General features: G+C 47.3%; 1 protein-coding gene, 1 long non-coding RNA gene and 5 other non-coding genes across 10 annotated transcripts in view; 3 read left to right on the forward strand and 4 right to left on the reverse strand.

Annotated features, from left to right (window-relative positions):
• NARF (nuclear prelamin A recognition factor) overlaps nucleotides 1-16,596 on the forward strand; it is a 48,763-nt gene extending 32,167 nt beyond the window's left edge. For all 4 annotated transcript variants that reach the window (XM_043497414.1, XM_043497415.1, XM_038371095.2 and 1 more), the window contains 5 exons: nucleotides 8,135-8,264; nucleotides 9,270-9,342; nucleotides 12,830-12,967; nucleotides 13,382-13,539; nucleotides 14,382-16,596. In XM_043497414.1, the coding sequence (XP_043353349.1) occupies nucleotides 8,135-8,264; nucleotides 9,270-9,342; nucleotides 12,830-12,967; nucleotides 13,382-13,539; nucleotides 14,382-14,623 (741 nt within the window). In that variant the 3' untranslated portion in view covers nucleotides 14,624-16,596. The remainder of the gene's footprint in view (nucleotides 1-8,134; nucleotides 8,265-9,269; nucleotides 9,343-12,829; nucleotides 12,968-13,381; nucleotides 13,540-14,381) is intronic.
• A 1,005-nt stretch (nucleotides 16,597-17,601) lies between these two features.
• Nucleotides 17,602-27,686, reverse strand: LOC119842696. Its single transcript, XR_005288777.2, has 3 exons — nucleotides 26,555-27,686; nucleotides 22,692-22,896; nucleotides 17,602-18,793 (listed from the first exon to the last, which is right to left on the reverse strand). It is a non-coding gene; the product is annotated as an uncharacterized LOC119842696 (long non-coding RNA).
• Nucleotides 20,569-20,640, reverse strand: TRNAQ-UUG. Its single transcript has one exon. It is a non-coding gene; the product is annotated as a tRNA-Gln (tRNA).
• TRNAQ-CUG lies at nucleotides 21,947-22,018 on the reverse strand. Its single transcript has one exon. It is a non-coding gene; the product is annotated as a tRNA-Gln (tRNA).
• On the reverse strand, nucleotides 23,497-23,568 carry TRNAM-CAU. Its single transcript has one exon. It is a non-coding gene; the product is annotated as a tRNA-Met (tRNA).
• Nucleotides 25,411-25,517, forward strand: LOC119843414. Its single transcript, XR_005288940.1, has one exon. It is a non-coding gene; the product is annotated as a U6 spliceosomal RNA (small nuclear RNA).
• LOC119843415 lies at nucleotides 26,439-26,545 on the forward strand. The gene has a single exon (XR_005288941.1). It is a non-coding gene; the product is annotated as a U6 spliceosomal RNA (small nuclear RNA).
• Nucleotides 27,687-27,783: the final 97 nt, after the last annotated feature.

The following is a 27,783-nucleotide window of genomic DNA, read 5'->3' on the forward strand; positions in this document are numbered from 1 at the left end:
ACTGCACCCTCAATGTTGTTGAAATCCCCCCCCCCCCCGTAGTGCACCAAGAGGAGCCGGAATTTCCACCTTGTGTCGGTGACTGACCCCTAACCCCTGATTGCCCCCCGTCCAGCCCACCCCTTTTGGCGCCCTCCTCCCCTGCCTGCAGCCTAGCGGGGAGGAGTGGTCGACCTGCTTCCCCTCTCCCCTCCTCCTTTTGATGTCCTCCCTTTCCTCCTTGCTCATGATGGCGGGGGATGAGACGGGTGAGACCTCTCCAGTAGCCCGAGCTCCCCCTCCCCCGCCTGCCCCTCTGTCACCCCCCCAAGCTTCTACCTCTGCTGCCAAACCATCTGCCATCGCCCCCGTTGGGGCACCAGCAGCAACGGGCACCGGGGTGACCTCCACTGCTGCCACGTCTCTCACCCCCTCAGATTTGGGGGGAGTCCTCCCAGCCGGCGGGAAGGGCCAGGGGAAGAAGAAGGGGAAGGGCCCCGCTAAAAAGACCAGGCCCTCCATGGCAGGGGCTGCCCCCAATGCCCCGGCCCCATCTCCAGCTGGGGCGCCCCTCCCCGCTGTTCCCTCCACCAGCTCTGCAGGTGTCCCTCCCCCGGCCCCCAGAGCATACGCCCAGGTGGCGGCAGCCCCCCCGCCTGCCGCTACATCATTTCTCCAGCCCACCGCCTCCGCTACCATCTATAGCGGCCGGGGCCCCTTTCCCACCATGACCAGGAAGCACGGCGTCCGTTGCCTCCTAGTGCCCGCCTCACCCCACGTGGAGACCTATGTGCGGGCGTTGGCGAGGGTGGTGGGGCCCACGGCCATTGTGGCGGCCTCCAAAATGTATGGCAAGGTCGTCTTCTTCTTAGCATCGGAGGCCGCCGCCCAGGAGGCGGTGGAGAAGGGCCTGGCGGTGGGGGGCGTTTTCGTCCCTTTAGAGCCGCTAGAGGACCTGGGCGTCCGCCTGGTCCTGACCTCCGTCCCTCCCTTTCTCCCCAATGCCGCCCTGTTACCTTCCCTTTCTACCTTGGGGAAGCCCATCTCTGTCATCAGCCCTCTCCCGTTGGGCTGCAAAGACCCCGCCCTCCGTCACGTCCTCTCCTTCCGCCGGCAAGTGCAGCTTCAACTGCCGCCGGCGGCGCGCGCCGGAGAGGCACTGGAAGGGTCCTTCCTAGTCCCCTACCAGGGGACCCATTACAGGGTGCATTATTCCACGGGGGAGGCCCGGTGCTACCTCTGCCGGGCGATGGGGCACGTCTGGAGGGACTGCCCCCTGGCCCGGGAAGGAGGGGCATCCAGAACACCCGAGCCCCGGCAGGACACCGACCCCGTCATTGCCGACGCCCCTGGCTGCCCGGCACCTGAAACCGCCCCTCCTCCTTCCCAGTCCACCATTGCTCCCGCTCAGGCCCAAGGGTCACCTCCCCCACTATGCCCAAACGAGCGAGAGAACCCCTCCCACGCTGTTTGCAATCTGGGGAGGCGTGTGGAGGAGGGTGCGGCAGGTACACCGCCCTGCATGGGAGAGGACCCGCCCCAAGGGGAATCTTCCCTCCCTTGTGCTGCCCCACCGTTACCCCCTCGAGTCCCTGAGCCATCGCCTCTGCCCCCTGACACAACCCCTGCTAGCCAGCCCCCGGATGATGCCATGGAGGGCTGGGCCCTAGTCCAGGGGAAGCGGGGCAAGCGGAAGGCTCGAGCTCCGCTCCTCCCATGTGACGCGGAGGCCCCCCGGAAAACCAGGAAGGGGGGCACCGATGCCGAGCCTTCCGCTCTACCCATGGGTGTGTTCCACCCACCAGAGCCGGCTGGGGAAGACGTGGCAGCACTGGAAGACGGTATCTCCCCTCCACGGGAGTCCCTCCCCTCCAAGACCCCCGAGGCACCATTTGAAACCCCAGTGTGCCCCGAAGTAACCATCGCGTCAGGTGCCGGCGGGGAGAATCCCGGGGTAGCGGAAAACAATTTCCCCTCTATATATGAGGAGATCGAGGCCCTGGGTCTGACCCCGGTCACCCAAGGGGAGGACGATCCTATGCCAGCGGGCCTCGATCTGGGCGACTTCTTTCCAGCCCCCTTTTCCCCATACTCCCTCCCCGTAACCGTTGCTTCTGCTCCCACCTCCGAGGAGCCCCTGGACTCCTCCATCAACCCGGCTGCAGAGGGCACCCTGCTGAGAGCCGCCGAGCCAGTTGAGGCGACGGCCAGTGCCACGCGGCTGGAACCTGAGCCACCAGGGGCATCCCTCGCTGGTGAGGAGCATTCGACCTCCTTTCCGGGAGAGGACCCTACAGAAGAAAGTCCACCTCCTGATGCCGTGGCTGCCAAATCCACCAGAGAGCTTGCGCCCGGCATCAGTGAGAGCCCTCTCCCGACCCAGACTCTCACCTCTACCCCTGCCCCTGCCCTTATCCCGCCCACCTCCCGAGATATTATTGCCACCCCTGGGACAGTCTCCTTCCCCTTTTCAACAGATGACTCCCAGGGAATGGCCTTTGTGTTTGCCCGTCCCGACCCACCAGGGGCTGCTATCCTCCCTCCGCCGCCCCCTATCGCCCCAGCATTCAGGTCAACCCATCAAGAGCCCCGTCGGGGGTCCGCACCCTGTCTGCCCGTCTCGCTGGGCCAGGGGGCTGTACCAAGGGCCCCATCGGGGAGCAACCAGACCATAACCCCAGCCCCCCATGCGCTGCGAGAGGAGTTGCGGGAGTTCCTAGAAGACGTCCGTGGCTCCCGCAACAAAGTCCAGCTTGCCCTCCAGCGATGGGGGGACTTTAATCAAATCCTCCGGGCCGCAAGGGCCCTCATGGGGGAGGGGAAAAGGACCGGGAGACAGGGCGCCGCGGCCTACCAGCGGGTCCGCCACTTCCGTGACTCCTTACTCACCTACAGGGTGGGTCACGGACTGCTGCGCGGCCCGCCGGGAGCCACGAGCATCCCTGCCGGCGAGGATCCCCCCCAGCCCTCCTCATGGCACCCTTTACCATTGCAACATTGAACACCCGTGGCTGTAAGATGGGTCTCCGCAGGTCCCAGGTGCTCTCCTTCCTTCGAGAGGGGAGGTACTCTGTGGTTTTCCTGCAGGAGACCCATACGGATCCGACCGCCGAAGACAGCTGGCGGCTGGATTGGGGGGACAGGGTCTACTTTAGCCACCTCACAGTTCATACGGGTGGAGTGGCGACCCTGTTCTCCCCCGACCTACGGCCCGAGGTGCTGGGGGTCGCCGAGGCTGTGCCGGGTCGCCTGCTGCACCTCCGGGTCCAAATGGAGGGGCTTGTAGTCAACCTCGTCAACATCTATGCCCCAGCAGCGAGCCCAGAGCGGCTGCAATTCTATCAGCAGGCATCCGCCTTCCTCGGCACCTTAGATCCTCAGGAGTGCCTGGTCCTGGGAGGGGACTTTAACATCACCCTTGAGGAACGGGACCGCTCGGGAACCGAGCAGAGCCCGGCCACCGTCGCCGTCCTCCAGGAGATAGTCGAACACCACTCCCTGGTGGACGTCTGGCGCGACCACCACCCGGATGACACTTCCACGTTCACCTTTGTCCGGGTGGAGGCCCATCGGTCGCGCCACTCCCGGTTGGACCGCATTTATTTATCACGCTTTCATCTTACACGAGCCCACTCCTCCAACATCCGGCCGGCCCCATTTTCTGACCATCACGTAGCCACCGTGACAGCCTCCCTCTGCGCGGAGAGGCCAGGGCCGGCCTATTGGCATTTTAACAACAGCTTGCTGGAGGATGCGGGCTTCGTGGCGTCCTTCCGGGAGTTCTGGCTGGCCTGGCGAGGGCAGCGGCGTGCCTTTCCCTCGGCACGGCGGTGGTGGGACGTAGGGAAGGTGCGCGCCCGGCTCTTCTGCCGTGACTACACCCGGGACACCAGCCGACGGAGGGATGCAGCGATAGAGCAGTTGGAACGGGAGGTCTTAGAGCTGGAGAGGCGTCTGGCCGCCAGCCCCGAGGATCCACCCCTCTGCGGAGCGTGCCGGGAGGAGCTCCGGACCCTCGAGGACCATCGGGCCCAGGGTGCCTTTGTTCAATCCCGCATCCGTCTCCTTCGGGAGATGGATTGCGGCTCCTGCTTCTTCTACGCCCTGGAAAAAAAGAGGGGGGCTAAGAAACATATCATCTGCCTACTGGCAGAGGATGGCACCCCCTCACGGATCCGGTGGAGATGTGCGAGAGGGCGAGAGCCTTCTACGCAAGCCTTTTCTCCCCGGATCCGACCGATCCTAACGCTTGCAGAGTGCTGTGGGAGGAGCTCCCGACGGTCAGCGTGGGCGACCGAGACCGGCTAGAGCTGCCCCTCACTCTGGCCGAGTTCTCGGAAGCCCTCCGTCGCATGCCCACCAATAAATCTCCCGGCATGGACGGGCTGACCGTGGAGTTCTACCGCGTGTTCTGGGACGTCCTGGGCCCAGACCTAGTCACCGTCTGGGCCGAGTCTTTGCAGAGCGGGGTCCTCCCTCTTTCGTGCAGGCGAGCCGTGCTGGCCTTATTGCCAAAGAAGGGGGACCTCCGCGATTTACGAAATTGGCGTCCCGTCTCGCTCCTCAGCACGGACTACAAAATCGTGGCAAAAGCCATCTCCCTGAGGCTAGGGTCCGTGCTGGCGGACGTGGTCCACCCAGACCAGACCTACACCGTCCCGGGCCGCAGTATCTTCGACAACCTATATCTGGTCCGGGACCTATTGGAACTTGGGTGTAGGGATGGTCTGTCGTTCGCCCTCCTGTCTTTAGATCAGGAGAAGGCGTTCGACAGGATGGATCACGGGTATCTAATGAGCACTCTGCAGGCATTTGGCTTCGGACGCAGGTTTGTGAACTTTCTCCGGGTGCTGTACGCTTCCGCAGAGTGTCTGGTAAGACTCAACTGGACCCTGACCGAACCGGTCAACTTCGGGCGAGGAGTACGGCAGGGGTGCCCCCTCTCAGGCCAGCTCTACGCTCTGGCGATCGAGCCCTTCCTCTGTCTCCTCCGAAGGAGGTTGACAGGGTTGGTGCTGAGGGAGCCGGAGCTGCGGCTGGTCCTGTCGGCGTACGCTGATGACGTGCTCCTCATGGTCCAGGACCCGGGCGACTTGGTGCGAGTGGAGGCTTGCCAGGCCATCTATTCAGCAGCCTCCTCCGCGCGGGTCAACTGGGTCAAGAGCTCTGGCTTGGTGGTAGGGGACTGGCGGCAGGCGAGCCCCCGCCCACCCGCGCTTCAAGCCATCCGGTGGAGCACGGGTCCGCTGCTCTATCTGGGCGTTTATCTTTCTGCCACGCATCCCTCTCCGCCGGAGAACTGGCAGAATTTAGAGGGCGGGGTGATAGAGCGGCTCCGGAAATGGACAGGACTACTCCGGTGCCTCTCCCTTCGAGGGAGAGCGTTAGTGCTTAATCAACTAATCCTGTCCATGCTTTGGTACCGGCTCAACACCCTGATCCCAGCCCCGGCTTTCCTGACCAACCTGCGGACATCGATTCTGGAGTTCTTTTGGTCAGGACTGCACTGGGTCCCTGCAGGGGTTCTCCATCTACCTGTGGAGGAGGGAGGGCAGGGCCTAAAATGTCTGCTTACTCAGGTCCATGTCTTCCGCCTCCAGACCCTGCAGAGGCTCCTTTATGGTGCAGGTAGTCCGGCGTGGAGCATACTGGCGCACGCCTTCCTGCGCCACTTCCGAGGGCTCCGATACGACCGACAGCTCCTTTATCTCCATCCGAGAGGTCTTCCGCGAGACCTCTCCGGGCTGCCGGTCTTCTACCAGGACCTCCTCCGGACCTGGAAACTCTTTACAACGAGCAGGTCCGTGGCGGCCACCGAGGGGGCAGATCTCCTCGCGGAGCCCCTGCTACACAACCCCCCAGCTCCGTTTGCAGGTGGCGGAGTCCCGCTCGGTGCGCCAGAGGTTGGTCCTGGCAGAGGTCACAAGAGTCGGAGACCTCCTGGACTATGACCGGGGAGACTGGCTGGATCCCCTAACCTTCGCTCAGCGCATGGGGCTTTCCAGACCTTGTACACCCCGAGGCATACTTCAGGAGGTGAAGACCGCTTTGCCGCCCGCTGCTCGGGTTTATCTCGACCGGGTCCTGCACGAGGGCACGCCCCGCCCACCCACTACCCCAGGCCCGCCGGACCTTTTAATTGGACCCCTGCCCCGTGGACCCAACCGATCCCTTCACCCCTTCACTAGAAGCCGGCTGCACGAGATGCAGCCGGTCTGTTTTCAAACCGCGCCAAGAAAACATCTCTACACGCTTGTGCTTCACACCCTTCACGCCCGCACCCTCGTGTCCCGCCCCGATACAAAATGGCGGGACCTCCTGCCACCTTTGGAGGGTGAAGAGCCCCGGTGGGCCAGCCTATATTCCATCTTAGTCCCAAAGCCCACCGGGGATGTCAGTTGGCGGCTCCTTCACGGAGCCGTGAGCACGGGCGTGTACTTGGCGCGGTTCACCACAATCCCAGACACCTGCCCCTTTTGCGGCGTGAGGGATACCCTGGCACATGTCTACTTGGAGTGTGCCAGGCTGCAGCCCCTATTCCGGCTCCTCACCAATATCTTATTACGTTTTTGGTTGCACTTCTCCCCTCACCTTCTCATTTATGCACTCCCTATCCGTGGCCCCACAAAGTCGCGGGATCTCCTGGTCAACCTCCTCCTGGCCCTAGCTAAAATGGCCATCTACAAAACCAGAGTGAGGAGGTTGGCCGATGGAGTCTCCTGTGACTGTAGGGCCTATTTCCGATCCTCGGTCCGTTCACGTATCTGGGCAGAGTTCCTCTGGGCGGCGTCCTCTGACTCCCTTGACGCCTTTGAGGAGCAGTGGGCTCTCTCCGGGGTTCTCTGCTCGGTGTCCCCGTCCGGTTCCCTTCTTTTGACCCTTTGACCGCACTCCTGTCCCTGTTATTTTATTAGTTGTCCCCTGGAATTTTTTGGGTATCTAGGTCCTGTGGATCCCCCTTTTAGGCTGGGGGGGACCCTTTAGCAGTGGACGGGCTTCGCCCGCCCACTTCCCGGATCCCAATAAGACTACTCTTCCATAGCCATCTGGCCTTGCCCCGTCACACTATTCATCATTTCCTAAACACATGAAAGTTAAGTAACAAACACTTGGTTACTGATATCCTGCATTCCAGTAATCCTGGATTTTCATTTAAATTACATTACAGAACAGCAAACAGCAAAAAAACAAAAAAAAGGGGGGGGGCAGTAGACAGTCATATAGTTTTGCTAATCATTGTCCTGAGGCAGCTCCGGGCACACTGGAACAGACATGCTGCCTGGCCTGCTGTGGAAGAGGCATGTGCCCGCCGGCAGATGTTTTGCATTTTTCTGCATGGGGGGGTACAGAAAAATGCGGCCCATATGAATTCTGTGCCTCTGCGTGGGCGCAGAATCCCCCCCCAGGAGTAACCTATGACGTAGGTTGCATCAGTGAGTTATTGTTAAGTGCTATATAAATATGTATGCTGCTGGTGCTGTTAGTAGCTGTCAACCTCCTAGCAACATCTCCATCAGATGGGCAAAGTATGGGTGCCCCTGTGATAAATGACAGCTGCAGCTCCAAATCTGGACATGTCCCACTTCTCAAAATGCACAGAACTAGAAGTAGCTTCCATGAGAAGAGGCTTCTTGCTTTCTCTGTTCTTATAGACAAATTTTAGTTAATCAGGTCACTTAGAAGAAGTAAGCTGTCTAGCCTAATGTGTTAGTTTGGGATAGCTCTGACAACTACTGTAATATAATCAAAAGGAAAAGGAGTACTTGTGGCACCTTAGAGACTAACACATTTATTTGAGCATAAGCTTTCGTGAGCTACAGCTCACTTCAAAAAACAAACTGGTTTTTGAAGTGAGCTGTAGCTCACGAAAGCTTATGCTCAAATAAATGTGTTAGTCGCTAAGGTGCCACAAGTACTCCTTTTCTTTTTGCGAATACAGACTAACATGGCTGCTACTCTGAAACCTGTAATATAATCAACTTCTACAAAACAAAAAAAAGTTGCCCCAGTTGCTGTGCCTTGCAGTTAGTTTCAGACCTAATGTGACTGTAAATATAACCTGTGTAATTTTCTGTAATAATACTTTCATCCATGTTTGTCTCCATGCATTCTTGGCCTTTTCACAAAATTCAGATGTGTCCTTTTTATTCCTTAGAACCTATCTCCAGATAAAATTTTCCATATAATCGTGGCTCCTTGCTATGACAAAAAATTGGAAGCCCTGCGGGAAGATTTTTACACCCCCTTGTATAACTCTCAAGACGTTGATTGTGTTCTAACATCAGGTAAAACCTCCTTTAAATGTACTCCTATATAAAACGGCAGCATGATTCACCAGTTGTTTGAACTGACTTTATGCTAGGTCAGCTTTTTATTCATTTAGCACTTTGTAGCTGTCAAAATAAGGTTTAGTTTCATCTGATTCCAAAAAAGGACCCTTTCTTGAATTACTGACTGTATATGTATTGCATAGACATTGGGTGTGGGGTAGATAAAAGAACAAAAACTGGCCATCTGTGTTCTGCTCTCCTTGTCTTATCCAGAGCAAGTATCTGAACTTGCACTGCAGTCAAACCTTTCCAACAGGCAAAAGCTGTCCTGGCCAGCATTTATTTTGTGGCTTTGTCCTCCTTATCTACATTCCGCCTGTTAATTAATTAACACACCTCTCTTGGGAAGACTACTCAACCTTCTTGCCCCCCAGCAGCTTCAAACAACTGCCTTCCCCCCTCCCCACAGAGGGGCTGGGGGGGAATGGAAGGAAAGGGTTGTCTTTTAAGATCAACCGCCACAAAAACATTTCCTCCTTTTCTGGGCAATGTGGAAATTTCTCCCAAATGCCCCCCTGCCCCAAGGCTCAGGAGGCATATCATCCAATACTGGGCCAGTGATAGATTGAAAGTTATTCATTCATTCTTAAACACTGCCAACATAGTTTGGTAAATATGTGGCACATCCAAGAATACCTTTAGGACATACCACAATCACCACACATTTCTGGAACTCATATTGGGTGACCTGTAAGACTTATTCATGGCTTCATACGAGGGTTGCCAACTTTGGATGTATTCCTAGAGATTTCATCACATGACATAATCTTTAATTAAAGATTAATCATTAATTCCCGGAGACTCCAGGCCAATCCTGGAGGGTTGGCAACCGTACTTCATACCACACTGTCCGTGTGTTTTTGCTCTGCCAGTCTCAGCTATCTGTCTTCTTGAAGAGAGAGACTGTGTGTGTGTACTTTGGTTTGTGTTAAAGATAAAATGTCCTGCATTGCCCTACAGGTGAAATTGTCCAAATAATGGAACAGAAAAATATATCTATGAAAGAAGTGGCTGAGGTGGCTATAGACAATTTGTAAGTAGCTTTTGCTGTGGGCTATGTTGTCATTGTGCCAGTGATCAAATAATGTTCTGCCATACATAGAAGTCACCACATGTGTAGTGCTTTTTCAAACAAATAAGTTACTCAAAAAAAACAGTTGGCATGCACCAAAACCAGACTACACTGAAACCTGTTCACATACACAGTGGCTAAAGAAACCAGCATTTTTCTTTTAGAGGCCTCTTGTATCTCCCAATCCATGAAGTGGTAAAATGCAATAGATAGCCCTTTCTAATGGATATATTTTTATACTAATCCAAAACCAATCACCGAAAACAGCAGCCCATTCCAAAATGAATTCCTCTCAAATTTTTTTTTAAAAGCCTAATTTAAAAGAATGAAACCTGTGCTGTGCCAAGATTGTATGTTCAACAGGCTTCAGTGTCTGCAATGGATATGATTAAAAAAACCCGCAAGTAGCTTTTATTTGTATCTTTGTGCAGTAGCATTAGGTCTGTATAAAGTGGTGAGATTCTGGATTCCACTGAACTGATGACTTGTGTTAGTGTTATCATGGGGTGTTTTGATGCCCCACATCTATATATTTTTTAAAGCTTTGCTATAGTTGAACCTGTTTAAGGGCTAACTATTCATTCCCTCAGGGTGTGTTCTCCTTCTAGTACCCAGATTCCCACTAGACTGGGCTGGGGCAATGTCTGTGGGGTTTATTCTGTGTTCTGTCATCCCTTCATTCAGACCAGCATCTTGACAGTAAATTTCCATTTTTCCTATTGTCTTCGTGCAGAATTAGTGACAAGTGAACACCACCCTCTCTGGGTATGGTACATTTTTTTTTTTTTCCTGAATAGAGCAGCTAGATTCTATCCAGATTAGATCAAATACATCTATTGGTTAAAGGACAGCAGAGAAAAGTCGTGCAAAACATTAGAGTATTTGTTTACTCACTGCCTAACTAGTATGGAAACTATCATGTACACTCACAGAATTCCTAGAGTGAGCTGCAGCTCACCAAAGCTTATGCTCAAATAAATGTGTTAGTCTCTAAGGTGCCACAAGTACTCCTTTTCTTTTTGTGGATACAGACTAACATGGCTGCTACTCTGAAAATAGATCCACTTAGTTAGTTACAAAGGTAGAGTCTCAAAGGTTATCCAGTTCCAATTTGTATGTGATGCGTGTTAGTCCAGTCTCATTCCACAGCTGCATAATAAAGTGACAACTCTCCTGCAAAGAGTGGAAGAAAGCTCCTTCAAGAGTATCCAGAATCCCTTTGAGTTTCTCCCTTCATCCTCAAATTGTATCCGGCCTAAGCATTGTCTACGCTAGGGAAGTCTAGATTATACAGTGATAAGAACGCCTAAATCCTGTTTATGCTACAGCCTCTGTGATTACTTTTCTAATGAGGCTGCACTGGCTGTGAGTTGGGCTGCACTGGCCGTGAGTTAAAGGTACCCATTTTCTAAAGGCTTACAGAGAAGCCAGGTCAGTGGTTTTTTGTTTTATTAAAGAGCAAGCTTGATCTCAAATTTTAAATATACCATTGGAATGTCTTTTAAGCTGTATTTAGGCTAATTTATATTAGGGGTGAGAGCAATACCTTAAGAGGGATAACATGATATCAGAATTGAATCAGGCTACAAGACTTGACATCACAAATCTTTATTCTTCCCTACGGTGATTTTTAACCCATTAAAAGCAGATCTTCAGAGGAAGAGGAATGAAGTAAGAACAAAAGCTTCTCCAATGACATCTTACTTTTAACATTAACATTAAACAAAATTAAACTCCTCTTTAAAAATAAGCCCCAATACACTTGAAGCTGTGGTATAATCATTGTGATTGTTTGTTCAAGTTACTTTTTAATCCTAAATGACTTCTGTTATAATTCTCATAATTACTATCTTAACTGGAGAACATCACTATAAATAGAAGTTAGGCAAATACAGGACATGCTGACACCAAACAGAACCACAGCTGATAACAACAAAAATCACCATCAGTTAAATAAATCCACCATTAATGGTCTGGCTCAAAGAGCAGGTGGACATGTTGTATGCCTGGTTCTCACTTGTTAAATGTAGGTTTTATTCCTAGTTCCTTAGGAATAAAACCCCAACTTTTCTGTGGTTCTTTTAAGTTAGATGTTTGATTATATTATTATTTTGCATTAACAGTTTCTGCCTTTGGTTTCTGGTTGAATGTAAGGACTCAGGCTGCTGCTACCCACAGAATGCACAATCTATTTAGCACACAAGCAGTGTCCCAGCACAGGTCACACTGGATGCTCGGGGAGGAGTGCAAAGTAGACCAGAGCTACGGATGCTTTTCCAGCAGAAGTGAGAGCAGGGTGATGAAGTTATTATTCCCGGAGCAGCCAACAGGCTGGGACTGCTGTTAAAAACATCTTTTTCTCACCATAGTGATGCCATGTATCCCTAACCACTCCTTTTCTACTGGAAAGAAAGTATTTGCCAGTGATTCTGTAGGACTGCATTCCAATCACTCACACCCCTTGTGTCCCAGCATAAAACTGCCAATTTTGATCACTAGAGATCATAGAATCATAGAATATCAGGGTTGGAAGGGACCTCAGGAGATCATCTAGTCCAACCCCCTGCTCAAAGCAGGACCAATCCCCAATTTTTGCCCCAGATCCCTAAATGGCCCCCTCAAGGATTGAACTCACAACCCTGGGTTTAGCAAGCCTCATTCAGTACTATTCTTTGACCAGACATGAGTCAATTCCTGTATTTATTTACTTATTTATTCTACAAATTTCAGCTTGGATAATTGTTCTGCCAACAGGTGAATCCATTGTCAACTGGATATAGTATTTTTCACTTCCTGCTATCCAACAGCTACCATGTTCCATGGAATGATCCCTCTGTATTGTTTCTATATCAGTTTACAGACATAGTGTTGGAAATCCTTGGGGGCACACACAGTCCAATGGAAGCCAGCAGAACTGCTCTCATGAGCAAAAGTTTGCAGGATCAGGCCTATGATCTGTAAAGTACTTTTAGATCCTTCAAGGTTAAAAGTGCGTCCTACATTACAATAAACATGATCTGATATTTATTCTTTCACATTCATTTTGTTTTGGGTGGGGGGTTTTCACAGTTAAAACAAGTGTTTTCGAATTGCCTAAGTGCTGATACAACTCAGTTTCCATGTGACTTTGAGTGTGGTTTTTAAAATGTGTTTTAACCAGCTGGTCTTGATGACTGTTTCCAAGCCATTTCATTCTATTATGTATGAATATATTTTGTTAAACTTCTGTTGTCTGAAGTTTTTGAAGCTACAATTTTTTTGTTCTCTTTTGCCATTTTCATTTTACCACTGTCTCAAAACACAAATTGGACAAGTTCATTTCTAGGAGCAAATGGTCTTTTCCCCTGATAAAAAAATGTTATGGGAGAGAGAAATAAATCTCATTTTCTTCAAGTGAAATGATCAAACTCTGAGCTGCTTTGTCCCTCCTTTTTGTCCATTTTCTAAGGTTTGGTGAAATAAAGGAGGAGGACGTAGTACGGCATGATGGGAGGAGATCTGATGGGTACCTGGAGCACATCTTTAAACATGCTGCCAAAGAGCTGTTTGATATGGATATCAAGGAAATTACCTACAAAACACTAAAGTAAGTTGGATTTTGGATGTCTGTATTAATGGGATGGGATAACATGAACCTCAGTGCAGTAACTAGGTATTCAACATATCAAAATCACTGGTTTGAATTGTCCTTAATAAGCTACCTGTAAATTCACCATTGGAAAATCACTGTTACTAACTCTTGTTTTATTAATAATGCTTCTTATTTGAAGATGGAATAGATATTTGTTCTTCAATCCCTACCCAAATTTTTATTTGACTGACGACACTTAGGAACTAGAAGCCCTGCCCGTTCATCCTCAGGTTATCCCTTTTGCCTTCTATCATGTGAGCTCTGTGGGAATGTACTGAAATGCTTGTATCATCCTGTTAGTAATCCTCAAGGGATCTGAGGGTTTAGAATTCTCTCTCTCTCTCTCTCTCTCTCTCTCTCTCTGTACAGAAACAAGGACTTCCAGGAGGTCACCCTGGAAAAAGACGGTGAGACAGTGTTGCGCTTCGCAGCTGCATATGGCTTTAGGAACATCCAGAACGTGGTCCTGAAGCTGAAAAAGGGAAAGTTCTTGTATCATTTTGTGGAGGTTCTTGCCTGCCCTGGAGGTAAGAATGATACTGGATCCATAGTGATGTTTTTCCTGTTTCTTTGAGTATCATGGGAAAGTTCCAGAATGAGCTGTTCCTTATTTTAATGATAGTAAGATGTTTACGACTCCACCATCAAATCTGAATGGTCCAAAATAAAACACACCTATTTAGGCTTTCTGAGAGTCTATTCCATTTATTAGGAATTTATTTATTTATTATTCCATTTATTTATTATTCCATTTATGTCCAAAATGAGAGGGACAGTATTTGTTTTCTGCTGGGTGACCTGTAAGCACCTAGCCCAGAATGCTGAGGGGTTGTCTGTCCTTTTGTGAAATACAGAGTTGAGGGCAAGAGAAGAATGTGAGATCTAGCTGGCGAAGAAAGGAGGGGAGGAGGAAAAGAGATTGTTGCTATGGAAACCCCATCAACATTTGGACACTTGCTGATGATAGAATCATTTTTAAAGGTGAACAGAGACTTTTAGCAAAAAGAAAAGGAGTACTTGTGGCACCTTAGAGACTAACACATTTATATGAGCATAAGCTTTTGTGAGCTACAGCTCACTTCATCGGATGCATTGATGAAGTGAGCTGTAGCTCACGAAAGCTTATGCTCAAATAAATTTGTTAGTCTCTAAGGTGCCACCAGTACTCCTTTTCTTTTTGCGAATACAGACTAACACGGCTGCTACTCAGAGACTTTTAGCAGCATCAGTTGGGCTGCTGATTGCAAAAGGCAGTTATCCTTTTTAATTAGCAACAGGACAACACTGTAAATCCAGAGTTTAAACTACTATATAGTTCTTCCCCCAAACAAACCAATCCTGTCTCATTGCTGTGGTGTTCTATTTTTAGGGTGTTTAAATGGAAAAGGCCAAGCCCAGACTGAAGATGGAAAACCTGACAAAGTGTTGCTCAGCCAGATGGAGGAAGTGTATGCAGCAATTCCTGTCAGGCTTCCAGAAACCAGCATGCATGTGCAAAAGCTGTACCAGGACTGGCTGGAAGGGATGGACTCCAAGAAGGTCCAAGAAACTCTGCACACCAAATACTGTGCAGTAAATCAAACGGCAAGCAGCATGGATATCAAGTGGTGACAAATCAGGCTCACGAAAGATGGAAAAAACTTGCATAGGTTAGTTATGAACTCAGCATTGGAAACATTCTATGCAATTGGGGATGCTATGCACTAGCCAAGTGTACGACCAGTACACTTTCTGAATTGCGGAATATTCCTTACTTAATACAAAGAACCATTGCTCAATTTTTTATTTTGAATGCCTTGGTTCCCTATGGGTCTGTTAGACTCTTACTGTGCTTGACCTCCTGTGTATTTGGGAGTTTTTTGTTTAGTTAAGATCTGATCTTGCAGGGTACAGTGAGCACCTTCTTCTAGGTGTACAATGCCCTCAACTTGAAGTGAAATTAATGCAGGTTGAGGGTTCTCACCACTTTTCACAGAACTGGTGCCCTTAAGCAGGAGCTATTGTAATCCTTATGTATGTGATTCCTTTCACCAGGCAAGAACAGCCACCCTGGTTAGAATTGTTGTGTTAAGTGTACTGTAATTTAGAACTCTTTTTGCCTTGTTAACCAAAAATGATGATTTTACACAAAGCTACAGATGAAAAATGTAATTGAGAGATTTACTTGACTCCTTCCACCACTATACAATAAAGAGGTTTATTCAGCTACTAAAACGTTAGCAACAAGCTTCCTACAGACAACTAACCACAAAGGGAGAGCGTTCTGATATAAATGGCATGTCTTTAATAATACTAAATGGTTGTAACACAGTCCTCTCTTCCCTCGTTCTTTCGTTAAGGATTTTTGCTAACAGGCTGGTTTGTACAAATAATTAAACCTGTTAATCTCTTTCTTCAGAAACTTGCATCGTGAATGAATCTTTTCTGTAACTTTTATTTTCTTTTGTCTGACTTGTTTATGAAAGCGAGATATGGTGACCCCATGTGAAGACAGGCATGATGTTGTCATGTTGCCTGCAATCTTCACCCTACATCAATTCTATGTTAGACTTCAGTACTGATTTACAATACCTCTGCTATTCCATTTCTGGCTAGTCCTGAGCATATACAGTGTCAGATTGAATCCAGAGACCAGATAAATTTGTTGAGTGCCTCTAACAAAAAAATCTTAATTTTGGAACATTCTTGATCTGATAATATGATGTAAACTGATAGTGCTAGTTTGGGGGCATTTTTATGTACATTACATGGCTGCTTCATTTAACAAGCTATCATCTTAAAAAATCATGCTTGATAGATGTAACCGTCTGTACAATCTCGCAGTTCAGGGAGGGATGTTTAAGGATGTGATGTGACATTCCAGCCATTACAAGGCTTCCACCAGATTTCATAGCAGCCTCGTGCTTGTTATTTTGATTAGTGGCTCTCTCAAAACTGGAAGGATTTTAGCTTTCACGTTTTGTTGAGAAAATATGAATGGGGTTTATAGTGATTTCAGGAAATGCATGAATGCAAATTTTGTGGATTTCTTAATATCAGTTATTGTGCGCGTGTGTGTGTGTATGTGTGTGTGTGCACAAAGCTAATAATACAGGATCTTGATGGAGTATATTTGAAATCAGGATCTACCCTTGGAATGTGGGAGGTGAGGCATTCAATGCTTCCAGTCTTCCCCCCCCCCCTTAAATAAAGTATCTATCAACAGAGTCGATTATGTTCCTGTTGAAGGCAAATGCGCGTTTTTGACTTAAATAAGAGCAGGCTCAAAACGAGAAGGGGGAAAAAAAGGGTGCTGAAATATGTGGACTTGCTGGAAGGGACAACTGGTTTAAAATGAACTTGGTTGATGTGGTTGCAGGTTTCATCCAAGCTTCCTTTACTTTACTTTATTTCAATGCAAAAGGCATATGGATCTGACTTGTATGGCTACCTGCATGCAGAGTAAGCCTTCAGGTTTGTTTGTTTTTGTTTTTTTTTTTAATAAAATGTTTTTGATGCAATAACTGAACATTTAGAGAAATCTACCTCTGTGCTAGGAAAAGAGTTTGGAGCAGCAGGGAGATCCTGGAAAACCTATACATCCACAATTTTAAAATTGTCTGTTAAAGAATGATCTGTGGGTTACATGAAGCTCGTGAACATTTTCAGGACTTGAAAGCAACATGACCCCTTCAGTTTTAATTTCTTGATCTATTCTGATATCCCCAGAACCCTTCAATGGAATCACTTTGTAATTAAGTTTTATTGTTCTAAGTTAGTATATACATATATTTCTATATGTATATATGGCTTAAAACTGGTTGAAATGTTAATTTATATATATATATATATATATATATATATATATATATATATATATATATATATAGCTTCATTTCTGTGTATAGTTTATTTTTGTAAAGGAAAATGTGAATATACTTGACAATGTGAAAAACTGGTTCTCAGTTTAAATTTTTGATTAAAACTTAGCTCTTCACTATGCTGTGAAAGAGCCATCTTCCTGTGGGATTCTTTAAGTGTAAATCTAGATATTTAAGAACAGCTTCATCTCATTGGCAGCTGCCCATCACTGAACAAAAACCCTCTCTGCCATTTTGCTTGAGCACACATGCCTGTTTCATTCAATAGATTCTCTTTCCATACTTGAGTTTCCACAGGAACAGTATCAGATGAGACAGGGCTGGCTGTAAAATATTAGTTGTTCTTTCCCATGATAAAGGCAGATTAAGAATTCACTTTCTTTCAGCTTCTCAATTTGAAATGCTCTACACTTTAAAAAGTAGCTGTGTAACTGTTACATGCCACAACCTCTCTTTTAAAAAAGAGTGCATTTTGAATGTTCATCCAATAAATAGCTGTAGTGGCTACATACAGTATCATTAGGTGTACTATAATTAGGGATTGTGGGAGTTTTCTGATTTCTTTTCGGTGTTTAATTTTTAGAAAAATTGAGACTATTTTTGGAATAAAAAAATCTGATTTTATAATTTTTTAAAAAATAGTTTTCCATTAACTGCCAGTTTGTGAAACATCCAGGAATTTCCTCTGCAAAGTTTAACATTGCAAAAATCATTTTTCAGTGTTTTTTAAACAAATCTCTAAATTTTTTGCGTCATTGAGGTTTCAGCCTAAAACTAGAAACCCATATTATGATTTTAGGTACCCTGGGAATGCCCATCAGGTATCTAAGATCAGATTCTAGCCTTTAAGTCTACATTAGGAAAGTTACGCCATGTTGACAATGGGTGCAGCTAGCTAGTTTCTGAAACTGCTGAACATAATGTAGTCCTGTGTGCACTTGCAATTAAACTGTTTTGCAGCAGCAGTTTATTTACATTTGTTGACAGCACCCTGAATTGCCATTGTGTAAAGTTCCTAATGTAATCACAGCCATAGTGCTTTACTTCTCAGTTGAATGTTGTGCTGGGATAATTCATCGCTGAGTACAAAAGAATGTGGGGTTTGCCATGGACTTGTGTTTTGTTTTGTTTTTTAAGAAAAATTAAATCTGTGTTTAAAAATCTTTGGCAAAACAAAAATGCTAAACTGTATTTGGAGGTTGTGTTTAATGCCATAAAATATCCTAGATGTGTAATCTACTGGTAGTGAGGGGAGTTGTATTATATTATTCTTCTGAGGTCTCTAGTGAGAAGGGTAAGTGTTGTAAAAACATCTTGCCAAGACCTCAGAAATAGGAGAGTTTGCCTCATAGCAGCCACTGCTCCAATGTATTTTTGTTTGTTCACCATTCTTCAAGTGAATATGATCTGGGACTGTGATATCTAATAAATACATGTCTGTACACAGCTCAGCAGCTTCAGCTGGATGATACTTGGATAATCAGTTATCTAAACTCTGGTGCTTTGTATTTCAAATGGAGCATGAACTTGAATTGCCCTAATAAATATCTTTGAATCTAATTTTGTGGTGGTTTTGTTTAGTTACATACATGGGCCTCATCTTATTCCAAGGTCCGTATTGCCTCGACACAGACACACATCTCTCTCTGAAAGCTTAGCAGACCCACACAATGTACTTCATACAAATGTTTGTTTTAAAATATGTTTTGAGATGGTTATTTACCTAATGTGAGGGGAGGAGATTGTCCTTCCATGTCCCTTTCAGAGACCAAAGTCTGAGTGAGCCCATATTTCACCATCCTGCCAGCTCCACCCTAGGGCTGAGTGTGCTGATTGTCCAAGGTTGTTGGTCCCCGTCAGTCTGGCGAATGAGATACCAGCACCACTTTTCTTTAAGCTTACTGCACAGTCATTAAACTGCCTAAAGGAAAATAAATGTTCCTCATTTAGAGCTGCCTTTGGACACACAGCAATAACAATGTTTTACATCCACTGCTCAAAAGACATCTGGATTATAAAACTACCAACTCTTCCCAGTCAAAGTATGCACGCAAAAACCTTTCAGCTAATTGTAGGAAATGTCCGGTTATCACTTACTGAGTGACTATGTAAGCCAGCCAGATGGCTCCTGTGGGGTTCCTAAGTTTGAAAACCATTATGGGGAACAAACTGGTAGAGGTTAGTTTGTGGTCAGTAACTGATTATATTGTAGCATCATGTACCTATACTGTAGTCAGTTCATTTAAAGCACTTGAATGCAAAGACTTGTACTCTGATTCTGCAACTAAGGAATTTGCTGTAGAATCTATCTTCTGGGAGCAGAATTGTGCTTCACAAGCCAAGATTTAATTTTCAGAATAAGTTTGTAGCCATCAAGATTGGGAAGGAGCTTCCCAAACATGAGACAAATGTAACTTTCTGCTTTGTTTTCCTGAGTCTGTACACAGCACCTCCAAGGGCAGTTTCTTTACAAAATTGTTCTCAGAACCTACAGTGTGAAATTCATCCTGGCATGGGAGATGTGAAAAGGGACCAGATTTTTAAAGGTATTTAGGCACCTAAAGATTCAGATAGGGGCTCTACTGGGATTTTCAAAACTACCTAGGTCAGGGATGGCCAACCTGTGACTCCGGAGCCGCGTGTGGCTCTTTAGAGGTTAATATGCGGCTCCTTGCCTAGGCGCTGACTCAGGCTGGAGCTACAGATGCTAACTTTCCAATGTGCTGTCAGGGGCTCGCTGCTCAACCCCCTTCTCTGCCCCAGGTCCTGCCACTATTCCACCCCTTCCCCCAAAGCCCCTGCCCCGTTCCCGGAGCCTGCCATGCCCTCGCTCCTCCCTCCTCCCCACTAGAGCCTCCTGCGCACTGCAAAACAACTGATTGCAGCGGAGCGGGAGGTGTAGGGAGCGAGAGGGAGGTGCTGATTGGTGGGGCTGCCAGTGGGCAGGAGGTGTTGGGGGCTGGAGCGGGGTAGCAGATGGGGGCCTGCTGACATTTCTGTGGCTCTTTGGCAATGTTTATTGGTAAATTCTGGCTCCTTTTCAGGATCAGGTTGGCCACCCCTGAACTAGGTGCCTAACATCCATTGAAATCAGGTGTTTTTGAAAATCCCGCTAGGTACCCATCTGACTCCTTGGGCAGTTAAATACCCTCTGCACATTTTAAGGCAGTTGGTGGGGTTACCTGGGCAATGTAAGGGAGAGGAAGGGAACTGCCTGCAGAAGGGAGGGCTCTGCATCTATGCACTGTGGAGCTCTCCTGTCACCCTGCATAAACTGACTGCTGAGTGTTAGTACTAAAATAGAGAGCAGGTGAGGGGACCTCAGATTATATGGATCCAATGACTCTAGGGAGTAGTCTCCATGCTGAGTTGCAGCTTTTTAATAGATGATTTTTAAACGAAAGCAAAAGGTGGTCTGGATACTCTTATCTTGGTTTAGTTTAAGTCAGTTAACAGCAGCTTTAAACTGCCATAAATTACAGTTAAAACTGAATTAAGTGTGCTCACAGATGGATTTGCACCAGAGTAATTAACTGGTGCAAATCTGTGTAGAGAGGCCTCACTCCACCCCACCAGTGTCTTTTATTTAGTAATGTAATGTCTTCCAACTTCGTAAATAAGCACTTACCTGCTGTGCCAATAGCTGTAATGATTTTTTTTAAAAAAGAAAGCTGGTAAAAATACCGCAAACAAGTAAGGTTCTACCGAGATTTGAACTCGGATCGCTGGATTCAAAGTCCAGAGTGCTAACCATTACACCATAGAACCAAATGGTGCCACGAGTTTCTGGTCTACTGGCTAATAACAATTATCGGCTCACTGTGTGACTCCATGTCAAGTTTTGCCCCCATTCGTTTAAACCCGACGTTCTTTGCCAGAAAATTTATCTGACTAAGTATAGATTTTATTCTCGGCTAGATCTCACGCCTCACCTGTACAATATGTTGATTGCACTGATTTATCCCTCTCAGACATTAAAGTGGCAAGGAGCCTTCCTCAGACTGCAGCTTTGATTATTTGAAAAAAAGGCAAAGAGGTCTCCTGTTTTGATACGTACAAACTAGTTCTAACCCAGCGCTGTGCATGCAAAAGAACGTGCAGGCTGCATTGCTGACGCAGAATTTAGAACTGAATTCGCATCCAAGAAACTGACACAACGCGAGCCAACCCGCTTTTGATGCACTCAACAGGTGTCAGCTCCACATTTAAATAAGATTTGTGAGGCTGTTTCATTGGGTGCTTTTATTATAGAATCTTATAGTTCTAGGTAATATTTTAAAGCTAAAATGTGAATAACAAAAGATAAATTCACAGATAGGCCCAACACAATTAAAGTGAGATAATACATAATTACTTTTGCTATAGTTAGGGTTACTTGCTTTTCATTATAGAAGGAGCAAATGATTCTTGCCCCATAACTCATACAGACACCGATGAAGTGAGCTGTAGCTCAGGAAAGCTTATCCTCTAATAAATGTGTTAGTCTCTAAGGTGCCACAAGTCCTGCTTTTCTTTTTGCGAATACAGACTAACACGGCTGCTACTCTGAAACCGACTACAGGATCCTTCTAGCAAAGTTATAATGACCTCACAGTAAAAAGAAATTTATTAGAGCATAAGCTTTCGTGAGCTACAGCTCACTTCATCGGATGAACACGGCTGCTACTCTGAAACTTGTCACAGTAAAAGCAATTATTAGATTTAGTTTATAGTTGAAGGTAATAACAAAAAAGCACAAGAAAATAGATAGCTAGATAGATATAGCTATAAACAACTGCAGTTTGTTTTCTCTTTTAAATAAAATTTCCTTTCTATTCATTTTCCAGTGACATCCAATACATGTATAATACTCAATGTATAATGTATCCTTTTTTGTTTTAAATATATTTTTCTAATTAAATCCACAGTTCTTATATTTACTTGGCAGGAAAGAAAATATAATAAATAAAATATGAAGCCTTTTAGGTTCCATTGAAATAATATTTATATACTTAATATAAGCGCATACTAATAATACTTTCTGGGCAATACTTAATACAGAAACTAAGTCACACAACAAAACCTGAAAAATGACAGGTTCCACCGAGATTTGAACTCGGATCGCTGGATTCAGAGTCCAGAGTGCTAACCATTACACCATGGAACCACCCGCTTGACCCTTCAGAATTGATCCTATTGAGGTAACATCAGCGCGTATGCTTTCCTCGTGGATGGCTGGGGAATTTTTTCTTACGTATACATTTCCTCACGCATTAATTCTACATATTAACTGAATCCTCAAGCAATCCAGCACAATTTCCTTCAGTAAGAAACAAATCATTTTTAAAAAGAGCCCAGAAATACGTGGCATTTCTGTCCTGCTTTCACTGATGACACCGATGCCTTTTTTTTTTTTTTTTTTTTCCAAAATTCAGCAGCTTGCCTACTTTTGATGGAATTTCTTACACGTATTGCAATTTTGCACGATGAAGTATTTTTGCTTTAAATTATGGACTTTCCATTTTTGCCCACGTGTTGCGTTTTATTCCATATTTTTATGCTTATATTTTCCCTTCGGTGCTGTTGAGTGCCACATATTTAACGCTGAAGCTTTGCTTGCCCAGTAGCATTTTTGCGGTACGTTAGCTGTAGCGTTTTACAACCCATTCCGCCTGCCCTGTTATATGATGTATTGTAAGTGGCGTCTAAAGATTTCCCTCATCCCCCCCGTCCCATTTTATGAAGTCGGTTGATATTGTAGATTTTCTTTAGTAACCTAATTTCAGTAAGAAAAAAACCCACTTTGGAAAAAATCACAAATTGAATAATGAATTACTTACCCCACAATCGATTCTGAATTATTCCTAATTAAGACCCAATCTTCAGCCAGATGTGGGGGCGGGGGGGGGATGGAATCCTGCAAGATGCGGCGCTTTGGGATCCATATTTCAGAGCAGATCCAATAGCAAGTTCAGAGCTGACCAGAGCCAATCCTCACAGCTGCCCTGTATTCGCATTAACTTCAGCCTCTTGCAGGATCAGCCCCTAAAATGAAAGAATATACATCAAATAACGAGTATTAATCATGTTAAATTATTGGCAGTAAACGTGTAGAATCAGAGGGAATATTGTGGATAATACCCTATGCCACAGGTTACTATGATAAAGAGAAAAATAAAAGATTAAACAATAAGACTGAAACATTAGTCTGGCTATCTGTTTTGTATGTTGGTTGCTGTTTTGTTTTCTCACTGCTTCACACAACAGATTATCCGTAAAAACTCCCTGTACTACCATTAGTACAAATCATAAGTAATAACAGGCTCTTTGTGCATTATTAATTATTATTATTATAGCTGAAGTAATGGTCCATGAAGTACTGTAAACGTTGTAGAGACAAATATATTTTCACTATATGAGTATCATACAGCAATGACTTTATTGTCACTTACATCAATAATAAGTAATACCACAAAATATTATTAACAATGAATACTAACTGATAGGTGTATGCCCCCAAAACAGCTCTGAGTAAATTAAGTGATATCCTATTGCCCAAGGGAGCACTCAGGTGAAATAACTTCTGCTTAACATAAACATTGAAAGATGTCACTACAATACATTTTTAAAAGAGAAAAACGTAAATAGCAGAGGATGGTTTCGATCCATCGACCTCTGGGTTATGGGCCCAGCACGCTTCCGCTGCGCCACTCTGCTCTGCGGCAAACACGCACCAACTGCAGCCCTTAGAAAGTGATATATTTAATTTGTTAGCTTTCTTTTCCTTTTTGCTGGTGCTTGGGCACAATAGCTGAAATTGCTATGTACATTTTCAGCTCAGCAGCACGCTCCCTCCCACCCGCCCTCCCCACACAAATTTGCTCCCCAGAAATGTCCTGTGCAATGCTTGGGATACAAACATTCTTCTACCCAGTAAAGTTTGAGCTTCAAATGTCTCCCTCTGAAATGCCATAATGCGATGGCCATGTCTATCAGGTGAGTTTACCTGCCTCACAGTTTGCCCAGAATGGCAATAAGCCTGGAGATTTCCCTCTTTCCCCAGTTATAAGGGAACCATGACAAATGACACTCTTTCAAATCTATTTTTTGCAGCAACAAACACTGGGACAATATTTTCCTCCCCCAAGCAAAGGGTAGGGAAAGCACAAGGCAGTTCTGCACTGATTAGGCCCAAAGGTGAAAATGTTGGCTCCCCAGCACTCCCTTCTTATTGGCCCATGAAAGTACCTAACAGAAGTCTGTGGTGGTCCCAGTCCCCTATATAGAAATGAATTATTAAATAATTATTATGAGGTGTCCTGATCACAGTTTACAAGTACCTATGTTGCCCCTTTTCACTCAAGCAGGTAGCCAAATTTCAGGGCCTTGAGGATGTTCCACTGACAGGTACAAATAGATTAAATCTGGTATTTTCTATGTTGAAGTTACAAAGATACAAAGACCCGTGTCTCCGAAGCAGAAGGAATCAAGAAAAAAAAAGGAGCATTTTTTTTAAGCTCACAGCCCCAAGTAGAGTGACCAGATCGCAAGAGTAAAATATCAGGACACATCTTGGGGCACACAGCCCCGACCGGAGCCATGGGGGGGGGTGGCACACAGCCCTAGGAAGCTACGAGAGGGGTGTACCGCCCCTGCTGCAGCCCCCTGCCGCAATCCAGGAGGCAGGGGACATGGACAGGATAAGGGACCTCAGGCTGGGGCCATGGCTGGGGACAGAAACGGGGCCAGTAGAAGATCCCCATCTCTGGGAATGGCAGCCGGATATCCCAGGCTGGGACGAGTAGTGAGGACCTCTGGGCATGGGGCCAGCAGCCAGGACCCCAGGTACGCAAGCGGGCACGGCTACAACACCCAGCCCCTACAGAAAATCTGGGGGTAATACAGCTACCCCTCATACCCCACTTCCCGAACCTATGCCTTCTCTGAAGGTCTCACCTTCGGCCCTCTACCTCCCTACCAATTCCTCCTCGGCGCCTCATGTCTCACATGCCCAGCCAGCCTGCCTTCAGCAAGATCTAGCAGGAGGCAAACAGGCCAGGTGCTCTCCAACAGAACCTAGCTCTCTTCTCCTCCCGTGGCTCACTGCTTTGCCTTTCACCTCCACCAGGCCCAGAAGACCACACCTGATGTCTCACTCACCCGGCCTACCCTCGGTGAGATCTGGCCGGATGCAGACTGGCCAGGAGCCCTCACACACACTTGGCCCGCTTCTCCTCCCGACCTCTCCCTGCTTGGCTCTTCATCTCTGCCAGGCCCAGAGGACCACACTCCGGCCACCACAGGGGACTCTGACTCCCAGCATGCCTTGCTCTCATTAGCATACCAAGACCTCCGTCCTCTCCTCCCTAGGTGCGTTTTGTGCTGCCCCACCAAGCGGGGCAAACCATACCCAGTTGGAGGATGAAGAACACACGGAGGAAATCAAGGGCTCGCTCCACATGCGTGTCGCTGGAGTTCCCGGGCCTGCCTCCCTCACCCTGACTTGAAAGCCTCTCTCTTCTCTGGGGTATTTATAGCTTAGGGCCCAAATTTCATCTTGTGCTTGCTTCGGCAGCACATATACTAAAATTGGAACGATACAGAGAAGATTAGCATGGCCCCTGCGCAAGGATGACACGCAAATTCGTGAAGCGTTCCATATTTTCTTTTCCCACCTCGCTGGTTCTACTCAAAGGGCCCTCGGCAGCGGGGGAGGCCTCGCTGGGCAGGCAGGTACCCTGCTTCGGTGCTCCCCGCTTTGCCCCTTGCCTCTCCTGGGAAGGACCCGAGGGGGCACAACGGCATCTCCTGCGGCTTGAGCTAGGCAGGCGCCGCGTACCCCACACCCGGCTGCCTCCCATGCTGGTTTGCAAAGACAAAAGGATCTGCTGCGGCGGACGCCACCGAGCCCTGATTCACAGGGACCCCTTTATGGGACCACCTACGCGCCCACAAGCAGAGACGGGGAGGAAGAGGAAGAAGCGGAGGACGATGTCCTTCCGCAGGAACCCTGTCGCCATCCTCGCCTCCCCTGCTACCTCGAGGCGGGAAATGTCTGGACTCCCACACCGAGCAAGGGCTGATGAAGAACGGGAAAGGAAAGCCTCGTCCTTCTCTGTAGGCCTCACCTTCGGCCCTTTGCCTCCCTACCAATTCCTCCTCGGCGCCAGACCTCTCACCCCACTGCCCGCCTGCCCTCAGCGAGATCTAGCCAGACGCAGACTGGCCAGGAGCCCTCACACACACTTGGCCCGCTTCTCCTCCCGACCTCTCCCTGCTTGGCTCTTCACCTCTGCCAGGCCCAGAGGACCGCACTCCGGCCACCACAGGGGACTCTGACTCCCAGCATGCCTTGCTCTCATTAGCATACCAAGACCTCCATCCTCTCCTCCCCTAGGGGCATTTTGTGCTGCCCCACCGGGTGGGGGCAAACCATACCCAGTTGGAGGATGAAGAACACATGGAGGAAATCAAGGGCTCACTCCACATGCGTGTCACTGGAGTTCCCGGGCCTGCCTCCCTCGCCCTGACTTGGAAGCCTCTCTCTTCTCTGAGGTATTTATAGCTTAGGGCCCAAACTTCATCTTGTGCTTGCTTCGGCAGCACATATACTAAAATTGGAACGATACAGAGAAGATTAGCATGGCCCCTGCGCAAGGATGACACGCAAATTCGTGAAGCGTTCCATATTTTCTTTCCCCACCTCGCTGGTGCTGCTCGTAGGGCCCTCAGCAATGGGGGACACTTTTCCTGGGATGGACCTGAGGAGCCTGTTTTGGCAGAGCAGCGTCTCCTGTGGCTTGCGCTGTGCAGGCTGGGGAAACCATACCCAGTTTGAGGATGAAGGACGCATGGATGTAATCCATGAGATGGCTTTTCTCCTGTGTCAGGCGCAGAGGACTGGAGTCCGGAAAGTTCTCAGGACTCTGACTTCCAAGATGCCTTGCTCTCATTTGCATACCAAGACCTCAGTCCTCTCATCCCTGAGGGGCATTTTGTGCTGCCCCACCAGGCGGGTGGAAATCATGCGAAGGAGTTCACTCTAGTCCTCATGCACGTCCGTTGTGTTCCTGTGCCTCCCTTGCTTTCCGGCGGTGAAATAGTGCATCATGTTCTGACAGAAATAAATGTTCATACTAACTCATAATGGTCTTCACTCTGTTTCAGAGTCAACGCTTCATTTTACGTATTTTTTTCATTTTGGCCTCTATGCTTGAGAACAATTTTTTAAAATTTTGCTGTTGAGTGAGCATGGTGGCACACTGTTTTGTGAGTATTTCTCATGTTAAATGTTTTTTGTGTAAACAGAAGTATTTTCATTCTAAGTAATTTAGAGATCATTTTCTGAGCCCCCATCCCAATTATGAGAATTGCTTAAAATTATGAATTTTGAATAATGAGAAAAATGGGTTGGTTTTTTTATTTCCTTGTCATTTCTGAGCCCATAGTTTATTCTTGGGTCAAATTTTCAGGCTTTACTCTGTGGAACCTTTTAAGGCTAGAATGTTTCTTTTTAATTAATACTCAGATTATGAAGTCCAGAGGCTGCAGTTCTAGGAAAAACAGTAAAAAATTGTCATTGGTAACAAACTACTTATTCGTGTTGGAAACACGCCAGAAGTAAACACTTGAGAGGAAAGCCAGGATCCCGCAGCCCTCTTCTGCCGCCACGTATGCCGTTTGCACAGCAAAGGAAGTGCAGACTGCCCTGGGCCCTGCTTAGGAGATCTGCAGCCTTTTGCAAGCTCTTCTGTCCGTCCTCTGCCCTGTTTCAGCTGCTGGAAGCTGACGGGAGAGGCGTCTCGGGCAGGTGGGGAAGCTCCAAGGACCCACTAGAGAGGTTTCAGAGTAGCAGCCGTGTTAGTCTGTATTCGCAAAAAGAACAGGAGGACTTGTGGCACCTTAGAGACTAACACATTTATTTGAGCCTAA

Source organism: Dermochelys coriacea, chromosome 14 (assembly GCF_009764565.3).
Source record: "Dermochelys coriacea isolate rDerCor1 chromosome 14, rDerCor1.pri.v4, whole genome shotgun sequence".
NCBI lineage: Eukaryota > Metazoa > Chordata > Testudines > Dermochelyidae > Dermochelys > Dermochelys coriacea.